We start from the raw sequence: 12,728 nt of genomic DNA on the forward strand, positions 1-12,728 counted from the left end.
TTGATCAAATGGATTCTAACTGGGATCGAAATAACCACCTCCTTGGGAATCCGTCACCCGTTCACAATCACCTGGAACCTCATGAATCTCACTCGATGGGTTGTAAGGAAGCTCATATTGGCCCGAAACGTCCACGGGAGCTCGAAGCGTTAGTGTGCTGGGTTGAGGTACTTGTGGCGCAAATCGAAGAGCTGTAGTAATTCCGAGCTGGTCAGTGGAAGATTTACAGAAACAAAGATGTATGGACTCACATGCTGAAATCAAGGGAGTACGTCTTGGGTCGAAAGACTCTGCTGTGTTGGAACTTCCAAACCGTCTTTGCCAAGGATTGATGGCAGATAATTCAGCAGTATCAGCGTATAAATGTGAATCAGAAATGGATTGGCTCATCGTTTCGATATCCTGATTCTGGCCGTGGGGTACCTCAACTTGAACACCACTTTGTAACTCAGCAACGTCATTACTTTCAATGTAGCGATCAGAATGATTCTTCCTGTCTCTATCACAAGCTTCTTTCAGGTTGACGAGACTAAATGGTGATCAAACTTATTAACAAAGTAAAAGCTAAGTGTTATCGGTTTATCCACGTGAAAACCTTTACCCCGCTCATTTGAATCTTTGAGTGCATCGTACCAATCGTATCTCACCATGCCGCGGATACGTGATTGTTCTTCCGGGAAATTGTGGAAGAAACTCCCTTTAGATGACACGAAGCTTGCCACAGTTCCGTAGGGATGGCCAGCCTGGTGGCATTGGTAACTCAGAAGACTAGGTCCAGTCTTTTCAGTCAGTTTTGACTCCGAGTTAGAGACCTCTAACGATACTTGGGCTGTTGGGGACTTACGATTTACCTCGAATTTTGTCGAATTTAAAAGAACTTATATCAGTCTCACCCAATCCCGATTTATCCAATACGACACTATTACAACTCCCAGGATCGAATCGATCATTGACAAAGTCCATATATTCTTTACAGCTCGCACATTTAGTACTGATCAGAAAAACAGTACCATTCAGTTGTTCTCCCATGTGATCAGGGTTTTTGGACATTGTGATGTTCAATCTACCGATCTTGTTGCATTCTGACCATTTAGATTTTGTTGGGCATTTCATTAACAAGGTTCTGATTGTTCGATCTTGATAGTCGTTTGTATAGTCCGACAGCAGCTCTGGTTGCCTCAAGCCATACAGGGGCGTTTGGATATCACTGTCAATATGAGGGAAGGACATCGTCTCAGTGGAGTAGGATGTTCAACCTTATATAATGACTTTGTAGAGAAGAACAGAAACTAATATGACCTTCTGCAGCTTGAGCAAGCTGCTCATGCTTTATATCAGAACAGTATGCCGGAATGCATATCAAGCACCGCATCAATGGTTATGTTCGGTATGAAAGGAGATTGAGGCTCTTAGCCAACAATCAAGGGAGGTCGAAAAAGACCGCTGCGGAGAAGCCAAGAGGTCTGGAATGATCATAGCAATATACGTCTCAGTCAATGGTGGTGGATTAAGACCAAGCCTCAATTTCACGCGAAACGCTCTATATCAGTACCCTAGATGCTCCTTCCTGATCTTGATAGCATTCCCTCGTAGATCTCTCAATCGCTGTGGGACCTTCCATTCATCTCCCTACTCCAATCGTCATTCAGCAATCAATCTTACATCGATTGACCCTGTTTTGAAAGAGAAGCACTTACATCACCTATAGCTTTCAACCATTCATCTTGATTCTCGAATTCTTGTGGATGACCAATATTCAAATCACCAGGTATATCCGAATCCCGCTTTAGCGGTGGTAGGGGTGGGATGGAACCGTTGATGAAACAATGGGCAATCAGCCCAGCTGACCGTTCAAATAAAGGTAGAGGGTTGACCTGATCAAGTATAGTAGCATATCAGTAGGAGAGGCTACTAGACAATGTACTGGAAGCAAGAACTGCTCACCAAACGATCTATGGGTTCAGAGATAATGGAGTTTTAGCTGAAATATCTAGCCGGTTATTAGCAAACAAGAGACTCACGCAATCCTATAAAAGCCAGTGTCCTGTCCGGTACATAGAACGTATCCGTTTCGTCTAAATTGATAGGTCTATTCGCCGGACCAGCCGATAGACTTCTTTCTTCCTGAGTCGATGATCTGATGATCGGATGAGAATCGAACGGAGCTTTGTCTGGCGAGAAAAAAGGGTAACTGCAGTAATATACCGCAAGACAGTTTTGATAAGTTGGAACACCATGTCAACGCAGTGTAAGCTCAGATGTACTTACGAATACAGATACCCAGTGGCAAATAATATCACATCTAAATCACTCAATACTCTACCTCCTTTCAAGTGCACCAAATCACCATCAATCCTCTCAATCTCAGACACGAGCTCAACGTGATCTCTCCATTTCGTATTGGGATACAACGATTGGTCTTCCCCTTCGTCGTTGGGTCTTGGTTTATCTTTCTCCCTTGCTGATTGATAGATTGTCCTTACATTCTTCCGAGTCTGGGCGTCGGTAGCCTCATCATCTAAAGCTATATCCCGAGCTATGTCGGTTCCTGAGGCGTGAGATCCCACGATGACAATATTTTTGCCTCGTACGACTCTGGGATTCCTCCACCATCGACTGCATGCACTATCAGCATGTTGGTTCTCAGGATAGTAAGCTGTACAACCTTGACTGACCTATGCAGGATCTGCCCTTTGTATGACCTCAATCCGGGTATAGAAGGTACATAAGGGACGTTGAAATGGCCATTGGTGACGACTGTGACAGACATCGATCAAGTCAATTCCATGATAAAGCAGTGCAATGATAAGGTCATGAATGCACTTACTGATATGGCTAAAGTGCTCTAGATCATTGACAAACTGGCCCTTCCCATCTACATATTCGACAACCACAGTCCAGCGTTTCGATGTGTCTGTCGTATCAGGCGAGTGATGGACTTGCCTCACGAAAGTCTTGAACCGGATCAGAGACAATAGACTACAACATTTGATCAGCTCATTGTCTATACGAAAGGTTGATTTGGCCTCACCCTTTATCTTTTGCATAACATTGGAGGTAAGATGCGATCTGATGATAAGTCGGAAACGTCTCGGTGCCTTTCGGGTGCGGAATATCTCTGAATGTCATGCTGCTCGCGTAGTTGCAGCTGTCAGCTCTGGTTGGTGTTTTCGGGCGAGATCTTTGAATTGACTTACCATTCCTGAGGCAGGTTTGTTCTGAGTCCATCATAAATAGCTCAACCCCATATCCCATTTTTGTAAGATTAGCGACCACAAACGATCAATCGTTTTTATGGACAAGCCGCGTACCATTTGGACCATTCCTTCCAGCATCGTGGATCTCTTGTTCAGTTCGCAACGCCAGACTCCCGTCTTCGGCCCAAGTGACCTGACATTCCCCAGCATCCGCGTCATAATTCCATACTCCGCCCGCTGTATCTCTAGCTTCGTAGCCGACTATCTGATCTGGTTTCGCACCTTTATCGAGAAGTTGAGCGATCGCGGCTAAACCCGAAGCGCCTCCTGCACCAATGATCGCCACCCGGGACAATGGTGGGAGGGCTGTGGATGGAGCGATGGTCATAGTGACGAGCGGAGAATGTACATCGATTTTCTAGCGAGAAGCGTGATTGCAACCGCGAGTTCCATGTCTGACAATATATAAGAAGACATCCTCGATGACTTGTTCTCATCTCGGTTATTTCCGTGCTAGCAGAATGAGCACGAATTGATACGTGATCAATCTCTTATCAGCGTTCCTGGTAAGGGATCTGTCAATGATGCACGATGCGGGTATATCGTTGTTTGATCCTTGAGATTCAAATTGTGGTGAATGTACTCTTATGAATTACTCTGCGACCTATCAATACATCCCAGGCTGCATACTCTTATCGTTGCTTTCACTGCATCTCGTCTTCTTTCTGATCTTCCAGGGCTTTCGCCTCCAGTTCCCTCCACCATTCCACCCTTCTCTCATACGCCCTAGCCCCTTCACCCGGAGTAGCGATTACCCTTATACCTTCCTCTGTTAGATCAACCTCTTGACCTTGACCTTCACCTTCTCCACCTCTGATCCTTCTTCGTTCGTCCCTGCACTCCTGAATCACTTGATCAAAGCTTATCCACTCTCGACCCTGTCTCGTTCTTTCCCAGCCCCATCTGGCCTTGTAGGCTACACCGACACTGCAAGAATTCCACTGTACGTCCCTCCATTCTCCATCTAGGAAATCTACATTCTTGCATATCTGGGTACACAACACATCAGCCATGAGTGATAGGATCGTGCGGTTTGCACTCGCTCCTCCAGTAGCATAGACTCTGGTTAATCGAGGTAGGGAGATTTCAATACCGGCCGTAGAAGGGAAAGATATATCAGGAGATTCTTCCAGTATCGATGAGGACCTTGATCGATAGTTGAGTAACTGAGATTCTAGTATCGCCAAAGCTTCTTGTTGGACATCGTCGAATTCTCTCACTCGCTTTGCTGTCTCAACTTCGAAGTAGGAGCCGACTGAGGGGTCGGTGACGTACTTGTATATACCGTGAGCGCCGTGAGGCTAACACAGTCAGACAGTCAGCATTGAAGGGCATCTTGAACATCAATTGAGCTGAATGAGATGCGCACCACTATATCGGGAAGCAACCACCAGAAAGCAGCTTTTGAAGGCAAATCTTCAACTGATTTAGGACGCAACGCTTCAACAGCTGCATTGAACGCCTCCCATGATTTGTCGAAGTACAGATCTCGTACATGTTGACGAGTCAGGGAGCCGTCTGCATTGTCGATAAGAGGTGAGCTCGCGTGAAATCTCGGAAGTGGAGGTGACTGCTCACTCTTATACACCAGCATATTGAAATACCTTAATGATTCTGCACCTTCCCTCTTCTCATTGTCTTGTACACTCGATGGAGCTATCTGAGCAGGATGGAAGAAAGCGTGATGTTCCGGATGAGGATGATAATTGCTAGTAGAGACCAGGACGACATCGGATGTGCCTAGTGAGATCAAACCTTCACTTTCTCTCACTAGATCGCATCGCATGGTTAGCAATGATTCGCTACGGCGGTACAAAGCGCATCGTGTCCACTCACAAGTTAAACTCAAAAAGGTAGCTGGATTATCTCCTGTACCGGGAAACACCAGACATTCCGGACTAAAGCCATATCTCTCGACATACCACCTGCCGATATGCCCTACAACCTTTCCTCCGTCACTTTCCACCTTGCCCAACTTCCTAGCAAGTTCTTCAACTCCTTCCGTCCCAGCTATGACCTCGAGTAGCTCTTCAGACCAACCTCGCTCTTCCTTGTTCATAGACCAGAGGTTCATCCCACAAGCATCACTCTCGTCTATCCCCTTGACTTCCCCATCCAAGCATAGCAGTGTGGTAACGGCACTACTGACCAGACTAATCCGATCCGTTTCATCGTACGCAGCTGGATCAATACGTCTGAATCGCATAATCTGAGCGCCTGTGAACCTCTCGTGGGCCTTTGATCCTGTGATCTGTGCAAGAGCTTCTTGACCTCCTACAGCTTTTTCTAGTGCTCGACATTCACGTGTAGTAGATGAATCTTGCCAATTGGGAATGATTGGTCGGGAGAAGGCTGTGCTGAGCTGGGACAGGAGCGGTGAGGAGGGATTAGGCGATGAGAGGAGTTGAGAGGACGATTCGGACCAATAGACGGAAGCGTGTTGCTAATCCCTATCAATTCAGCCTTCATAGGTATGAAGCAAGTCAGCTATAACTCACCTGGCCAGCTGCAGCTACACCTCTGATTTTGTCCACTTCCCATCCAGCGTTCTTTATTTTGTCGAACAGCATATCCATAGCTTCTACCAGCATCAGTACGGGTGAATGTACCTCTCCCTTTTCCCCGAACAATACTCCTCCCTTGGTTCCATAATGAGGCAAGTCGGTGTCGAAATGTATACTACATTCTGACTTTACGTCCAGATTGACCGAAAGCAAGGAGGCTTTGAGTGACTGTGTGGATGCGTCCAGACCCAGAAAGTAGGGCGCTGACATGATAGGGGTGTAGGATGAACGTGGGCGTATACTTGAGATTGGGGATGCATCATGGACGGACGATGGTTATTTATACCTTTCTATAAAACACCGTCGGTGCTTTTCAATCCTCCGCCGGTCCGACAACAGGCGTAAGTTGTTGAGCAGATCCCGTTCATGGTCAGAGTAGGTACCTATTCTGGTAATAAGAGATGGTGTATTCGCAGTAGGGCCGACAATGTTACTCTCAACGTAACTCGAAGATCAGATGAGGATGTAAATAGTGGAATGCATCGGGTACGGCTGGTGATAGAATGCATATACACAACCTTGTTGACGATATACAGTACAAGGATTGAGTTTGTTGATGGTCTAATGGATCATTACAAACCGATACAGACTGATTACGACCCCGCATTACAAACGCATTACAAACCCGAACTGAATCATCGTACACCCCCAGTCCCGCAACCCACACAAAACCTGGAAAAAAAAAGTTCACCCATGCCATTCATCGAAGTGGGAATCGATGTCCATTGAGGAGAGATCCAAGATCCTCACCAATTCCGCATCTCCCAATGCTCATCTTCCTTTACACCACACTTCAGACCCCTTCCCCACAGTACATCAGCTTCTGCTGATTAGACCCGCTCGATCTTGGTGTCTCCAGGCTTCTCATCCAGCAGATCATCATCCTTTTCAATACTTCTCCCCGCTTCTGCTCTAGCGAGATCGGCTCGTCTTTGATCAGCGTCAATCAGACCGAAGAGAACATCCATATCTTCGAGGGCCAGACCTTTTGTCTCAGGAAGGAAGAAAGCGGCAATAGTCGCGAAAATGTTGATGGACGCGAAGAAAAAGAACTGACAGATCGAGTAAGCGATGATTGTGCAGGACAAATTTCAACTTACTACACCTCCGTGCTTCAACGACAGTACAATGTTGGGAGTGAACCTTGACACGATCAAATTCCACAGCCATTGTGTGGCGCTTGCTGTCATCAGACCATATGATCGCGTTCGATTGTTGAAGATCTCCGCACAGTATACCCCTGAGCGGTTTGTCAACACCTCAACCTATGTATCCGACTCTCGTTCAACTTACATGGCACAGGCCCAACTGAGAAACAGTACGGAATGACAAATAGATAGATACATGCGGCCATACCGAGGGATGCGCCAGAGGGGTTAGCGGCGTTTGCATCCGGAGCTGCAAATAATGTCAGCGGTTCGTTGTAATCCCTTTCCTTCTTGTTTCAAAAGCAAAGACCCACGGTGGGTATTGAATATGGCTCCAATGATCCAAAGAAACAAGCTCATTAATCCAAGACCGATTGTCAGGGACCATCTTCTACCGAATCGCTCGATACCGAAAAAGATAAAGATAGCTGTGGCAACAATCTACAACTCATGTCAGTCTTCGAACCTCGACTATTCAGCCTTGGTACACACCTTGACAATACCATAAATACCTGAAGCAAGTGAACTAGTGCTAGCTCCCTTGATTCCTATCGATTTGAAGATGTCAGGCGCATAATAGTTTATACTGTTCTGGCCTATGACATAGAAAACGAAATTAATTCCACTTTTGGACAACTTCGCATGAAATAGTGAAAGATTCGACACTGACCTGACCATTGCTGGAAGGTGAAGATGGCGAAAGCAATGAAAAATCGGATCCGATTACCAGGGATGAACGCTTCTTTCCATGTACGACCACCTGTGACTGCCTCTTCTTCAGCGACAGAAGCGACGATCTCCTCGAATTCGGCTCTGGTCTCCTCGTCATCGATAGAGGTTTTTCTGATCCAGGCAAGGTTCTTCAGAGCGAGTTCATCTCTGTGATGGGTCGCAAGCCAACGAGGGGATTCTTTCATAAAAGGCAAGACGCAAAGCATCAAACCGACGGGAACAAGCTGGAAACCGACCGGGATTCGCCATTGTGCCGAGGTAGGCTCCATGAATTGTACACCGTAGGTGATCCAGTATGAAGCTGCCACTCCAATAACAACGATGACCTGGAACAGCCTGTTGCAAACGTCAGTCAGATCCCAATGACTGTTGTACACTCACCCGGTGATTCTTCCTCGAATGTGTTTGGGACTGAGCTCGGAGACGTAAGTGGGACAAACCATTGACATGGCTCCCACACCAAGACCAACAGTAAATCGACCACCGTAGACTGTAAAGCCGGTCAGCCTGCCACCAGTCGTCTACATCGACACAAACGCGAACGTACACATTCCAAGATTACCAGGAGAGGCGGTCATCAAACTTGCACCAAGCAGAAATGCGAAACAGTTGACGATGAGACATTTTTGACGACCAATACGATCGGTAAGAGGTGCAGCCAACAAAGCTCCAGCGAGACTAATGCCACACATATCAACCTTTGAGTCTATAGCTGTTGAATAATGGCTATACTCACCATCCTCCTTGAAGAATTGACACGACATTTCCCTTTCGGTTTGCCAGAGCTTGAGCGTCGAGATCTAACATGTCGAAATCTCTGAGGAAACTTGGAAGGACAATCAAACCACCCCCAAGACCCTGAGAGGGAATAAGCTACAGTCGGTTGGCACAAGGATACCAAACTCACAGTGTCATATCCGAACATGAAAATGCCCATGAAGGCCGCGAGAGCTAGGACGTAAGCTCGAGAATGTTGCCATATCGAAGTCTGTTGTGGCATCTTGACGTTCGGTACTCGTTTAGTGATTCGAGAAAGCGAAGTTGTCGTTCACTCATGCTATTCTTCGGAAGCCACGCCCTTTGCTATTTATATGTCAGACGGTCCATACTCGACTGCTGCAAAGGAGAACGGGCCGACGATGCAATGAATGCCATCACGGACCGTGAAAAGGAATGCATCGAGACTTGTGGAGACGTGCATCAAGTCTTGGAGACCCCCCGGGCCGTCCTATGAGGCGTATGGCTGAATTTGCTGTCAGGCGAAAGACAGAACGTTTTGACGATGGTGGTGAGGCTAGTACAGTAGAGCTTGGCAGCAACTCAAAAAGGCAAATTTGGACATACCGTGTAATTATCCTACGGGCCGGGGAAACTTTGTCAGCTTTGCATGTTGATTGGAATGCTGTGTGTAGGGGAGAGGGTGAGTGCCCGGATGTTGATATGCACCCTAGTTGTCACGAGGTCAATGATCAACGGTGATCGACTCGTAGTCTTGGCAAAGCGCCAGTCCCTGCAATGCAGCGGAATGTGGCGACTCTTATCACGTCGTCGTATTTTCTTGGCATCAAGTAAAGTTACGAGTCCCGCGGGAGATCTTCGAGTTCTTGGCATGGGTGCCTGATACGGGCCGTGAATCCCAAACACAGATTATGATCGATGTCAGCTCCATGACAGGGTGCAAGAACAACTGAGTTTGGTTGTTTATTGAACATCAAGAAAGGCGTCTCCACTGGAATAAGATGTTAATGAAGAAGTGTGGAAACTTTCGTCATACATAGACATTTACATATAACATGACGATGTATCTTCTTTTTTGCAGCACGCTCACCATTTTTGACATCACTTTGCTAATGTTGTCAGGCCAAGATACTGCTCGTAAAGTGATATACTCGCTGCGAATGACCTCCACACGTACAGAATGACCTCCACACGTACAGACGGGCAAACAACAGAGTAGCTGAATTGACATACCCATCCATATTGTATCGATGGCTAGCAGCGGTCGCCCGCCGCAGAGGAACGTGGTCGTACTATGACTCATGACAAATGCCACAGGCTCAAGTACACTGGCTGTTGACATGCACAATACCGATATCAAGGCTCAGTCGTTCTGTAGTAGATATTCATTTCACACGGGAAGTCATAAGTAGTATTAGATTCAAGACAAGCGCGCTGCATTAAGCAAGTCTATTATCTATCTCTGAATGCTAAGAAGAAATCAAGGGTTATATATCATTAGAAATGTATATCTGATGATGCAATTCACTCTCAAGTTCTACTCTACTGAGCTGGGACGGGCCCATCTCTGACAACGGCGAGTGTCAGAGCCTTCTTCTGCTTCTGCTCAGCCTCTGTAATATATTGCTCAGATTCTTTGGGGATACAGCATCGGTAAGACGGAGGTTTTCGAGTAAGAAGATGGAGGCGAGAAGACCGACGAACGAAATGATACTTCAACGATGACCATGGCTCGCTGTATGACCACAATCTTAGCGGCTGCTATTGAGTTGAATTCAGCTGAACGATAATCTACTCACTTGTGCATCATCTTGTGCACGCCCCACTCCGTCTCGCTGCCAAGTACCGACTGGCCATTTGGTCGCGTATGTCAGGGGATCACTGTAAGCAGCCGCAGCGAGTGTAGCATTTCCTTGAAGGTATTCGGTAAGCTTGTTAGGGACAATGTTGGTCCACATAGCACCGGCGACGGCCGCGCCAACTGCCATGGCAACGTAGTAGATTGCAAGCCATCCTGCAGTGACAATAGCAAGGTGCTCATGAGGCGCAGCGGCTTGGAGAAGAGCTTGGATGGGGTAGGAGATGAAGCCGGTGGCAGCCCCTGCACGATTAGACAAATGTCAGTTTTCCTGATCTGGTATGCCAGTGTTCGATCCCACTACTCACCTCGTAAGACTTGGACTATAGCTAGTTCGCCTTGCGAGCTGTGACTAGTCCTGTATTTGAGCATTAGCCCGGTTGCAAGAGTCTCCAACGCCATACCGAAGATGATGATGGGCTTGAGAACTCCAAATCTCCTTGCTATTAAAGCGCCCAAAACAGCTGTAACCCAACCACGGATGGATGGGAAGTTGGTAATTCGAGTGACAGAGAGTTGTGACTGATTAGCGGCAACTTGTAAGTATGTATAGAGATAGACGGCGACACATCGACCAGCGAGAGGATACAATAATGCGAGAAGACAGTAGCCGACCACAGTTTTCCTTTTCATCAAAGCAAATGGGACCAAGGGGATTGGGGCGAACCAACGTTCCCAGATGACGAAACCGATGGCGATGACGACATCGACAACGAGCTGGGCGATAGTATGTGCATCACTCCACTTTCGGTATCGAGAGTTTGCTAAGGTCAAGGTGACAAGGAACAATCCAATACCGGCCACGAAGAGGACAGGACCAATGACATCGAGTTTCCAGAAGAATTCTTTCGCGTCGACCCAGAAGCGCTCGCTTAAAGGCATTCGAGCGGCGTTCTCCTTTTTGATCTCTTTGAGCTGTTCACGAACCGCTCTTTCTGGTCGAGTGCCTCGCCACAACGTGATGATGATAGGGGCAATGATGGGTGGGATAAGGATGCAAAACATGGCTATGAAAGGGCGTCAGATCGAGACGCACAGGCACGATATGCTAATCAGGCTCACCAATACCCCATCGCCACGAAGTATACTCATTTCCATAACCCAGCATGGACTTGGCTACATCAGCACCCAGAATGGAATTAAAAACCTGAGGTACGGAAGGAGCGACATGCCACCAGGCTGAGAAGGCGCGATCAGCATCCTCAACAACTCATATCAACCCTTTTGACTTACATCTATTTCTCAATGAGGAGATATCGGAGATGACGATATTGTGAAGCATGAACAAGCCGGAGATACCCAAAGTGTGGATGGCGCTACCAGCTGAAAATTGCACAATGCCTTTTGCGGAGGCCATGACAGCTTGTCCAACGGTGTAGAAAATCAAACAGGCTACTTCGGCATACAGACGACCAAAGTAATCAGCAAACTTGGCGATAGGAGTGGGAGACATGACGGAGAAGATCGAGGTGACGACGGAGACAGAGGCTTGTAAAGAGTGCAATTTGAAACCCTTGGAAACGGCGTAGTTAAGGTAAACAGTAGCGGTGCTTTGATCTATAGGTGCATCCGGATGTTAGCAGAGTCTTCAAGAGGTCAATCAAGCGCAGCACTCACCCAAGCTCAGACTGTAAGATGCAAACATGAAGAAGGTATACAGGACTATTTGCCATTGGTTGTTCATCTTGCTTTGCAAGGCTTCCATCCCTATGACACCTTTCGACTTGCTACCGATGCTATGCGTGTCCTTCTTGGTGAAACCATCTTCAGCCTGACAGCCATCTTTTTCCCCGTGGTCAGAATTCTTGTCCTCGTTCGCACGATCCTCAGAAACATCGAGTGAGGAAGTCGACGGTCTAGCTCCGAGTGCGGGAACAACAGGCTGTTCAGTTGGTTGAGCTGACATCGTTGTGAGCTTGTTGAGAGGATGGGTGATTACAACAGTTGACCCGGGCGACGATCCACGATTATGTATCGCTCTGATTTATTCTGTTTTGAAATTTTTTCTGTTCGTCTTTGTATCCAAACTTCATCTTCGTTTTCCGAGAAGAACGTCGGCCGTAATCTGATAACGTCCAGGGTCGTTGGACGAAGTACCTTACTCGTACCTGTGCTGAGGAGCCCTGCTTACTCCATGTTGTTTGCCTTATCTGATATGACTTGGAGGATTCAAAGGTACTCCTTCATGTCTTTTTACAGCTGTCTACGCGATGGCTGCGCTCTGCCAAGGAAGTGTTGTGTTGCTTGATTGACTTCAGGACTCTTTCATCCTGTGGGTGGAGCCTGTTGATCCCTGAAAGTCAGCAACAATTTTGCTCTGAAGCCTTTTTATGCTTTTTCTACGCAACCTTAAACCTCGGAGCGCCGAGAATTCTTCGATTGCTTCCTCCGAAGTGTTCCGTAAGTACGGTTATGGCTTGCTATCAGGAGC

The 12,728-nt window shown here is 47.1% G+C and overlaps 5 protein-coding genes across 5 annotated transcripts; all 5 read right to left on the reverse strand.

Moving 5' to 3' along the window:
• Positions 1 to 15: 15 nt before the first annotated feature.
• Positions 16 to 1,050, reverse strand: I203_100469 (uncharacterized protein; the record flags this gene model as incomplete). Its single annotated transcript, XM_019150296.1, has 3 exons — positions 16 to 191; positions 252 to 529; positions 845 to 1,050. The coding sequence occupies 3 exons, from the start codon at positions 1,048 to 1,050 to the stop codon at positions 16 to 18; spliced, it is 660 nt and encodes a 219-aa protein (XP_019000262.1).
• Positions 1,051 to 1,545: 495 nt separating this feature from the next.
• I203_100470 (uncharacterized protein) lies at positions 1,546 to 3,585 on the reverse strand (the record flags this gene model as incomplete). Its single annotated transcript, XM_019150297.2, has 10 exons — positions 1,546 to 1,629; positions 1,698 to 1,874; positions 1,945 to 1,952; positions 2,022 to 2,191; positions 2,269 to 2,616; positions 2,676 to 2,757; positions 2,828 to 2,979; positions 3,032 to 3,130; positions 3,198 to 3,237; positions 3,312 to 3,585. The coding sequence occupies 10 exons, from the start codon at positions 3,583 to 3,585 to the stop codon at positions 1,546 to 1,548; spliced, it is 1,434 nt and encodes a 477-aa protein (XP_019000263.2).
• Positions 3,586 to 3,901: 316 nt separating this feature from the next.
• I203_100471 (uncharacterized protein) lies at positions 3,902 to 6,031 on the reverse strand (the record flags this gene model as incomplete). The annotated part of the gene is made up of 5 exons (XM_019150299.1): positions 3,902 to 4,558; positions 4,627 to 4,775; positions 4,836 to 5,027; positions 5,094 to 5,700; positions 5,756 to 6,031. The coding sequence occupies 5 exons, from the start codon at positions 6,029 to 6,031 to the stop codon at positions 3,902 to 3,904; spliced, it is 1,881 nt and encodes a 626-aa protein (XP_019000265.1).
• A 620-nt stretch (positions 6,032 to 6,651) lies between these two features.
• Positions 6,652 to 8,701, reverse strand: I203_100472 (uncharacterized protein; the record flags this gene model as incomplete). The annotated part of the gene is made up of 10 exons (XM_065516652.1): positions 6,652 to 6,873; positions 6,922 to 7,061; positions 7,115 to 7,219; positions 7,284 to 7,410; positions 7,462 to 7,565; positions 7,640 to 8,037; positions 8,083 to 8,191; positions 8,249 to 8,379; positions 8,438 to 8,559; positions 8,609 to 8,701. 10 exons carry the CDS (start codon positions 8,699 to 8,701, stop codon positions 6,652 to 6,654), a joined length of 1,551 nt encoding a protein of 516 aa, XP_065373470.1.
• Positions 8,702 to 9,981: 1,280 nt separating this feature from the next.
• Positions 9,982 to 12,203, reverse strand: I203_100473 (uncharacterized protein; the record flags this gene model as incomplete). The annotated part of the gene is made up of 7 exons (XM_065516653.1): positions 9,982 to 10,052; positions 10,144 to 10,174; positions 10,239 to 10,540; positions 10,606 to 11,304; positions 11,360 to 11,476; positions 11,531 to 11,854; positions 11,915 to 12,203. 7 exons carry the CDS (start codon positions 12,201 to 12,203, stop codon positions 9,982 to 9,984), a joined length of 1,833 nt encoding a protein of 610 aa, XP_065373471.1.
• Between the last annotated feature and the right edge of the window lie 525 nt (positions 12,204 to 12,728).

The sequence above is a fragment of the Kwoniella mangroviensis genome (assembly GCF_000507465.2).
Source record: "Kwoniella mangroviensis CBS 8507 chromosome 1 map unlocalized Ctg01, whole genome shotgun sequence".
In the NCBI taxonomy this organism is placed as follows: domain Eukaryota; kingdom Fungi; phylum Basidiomycota; class Tremellomycetes; order Tremellales; family Cryptococcaceae; genus Kwoniella; species Kwoniella mangrovensis.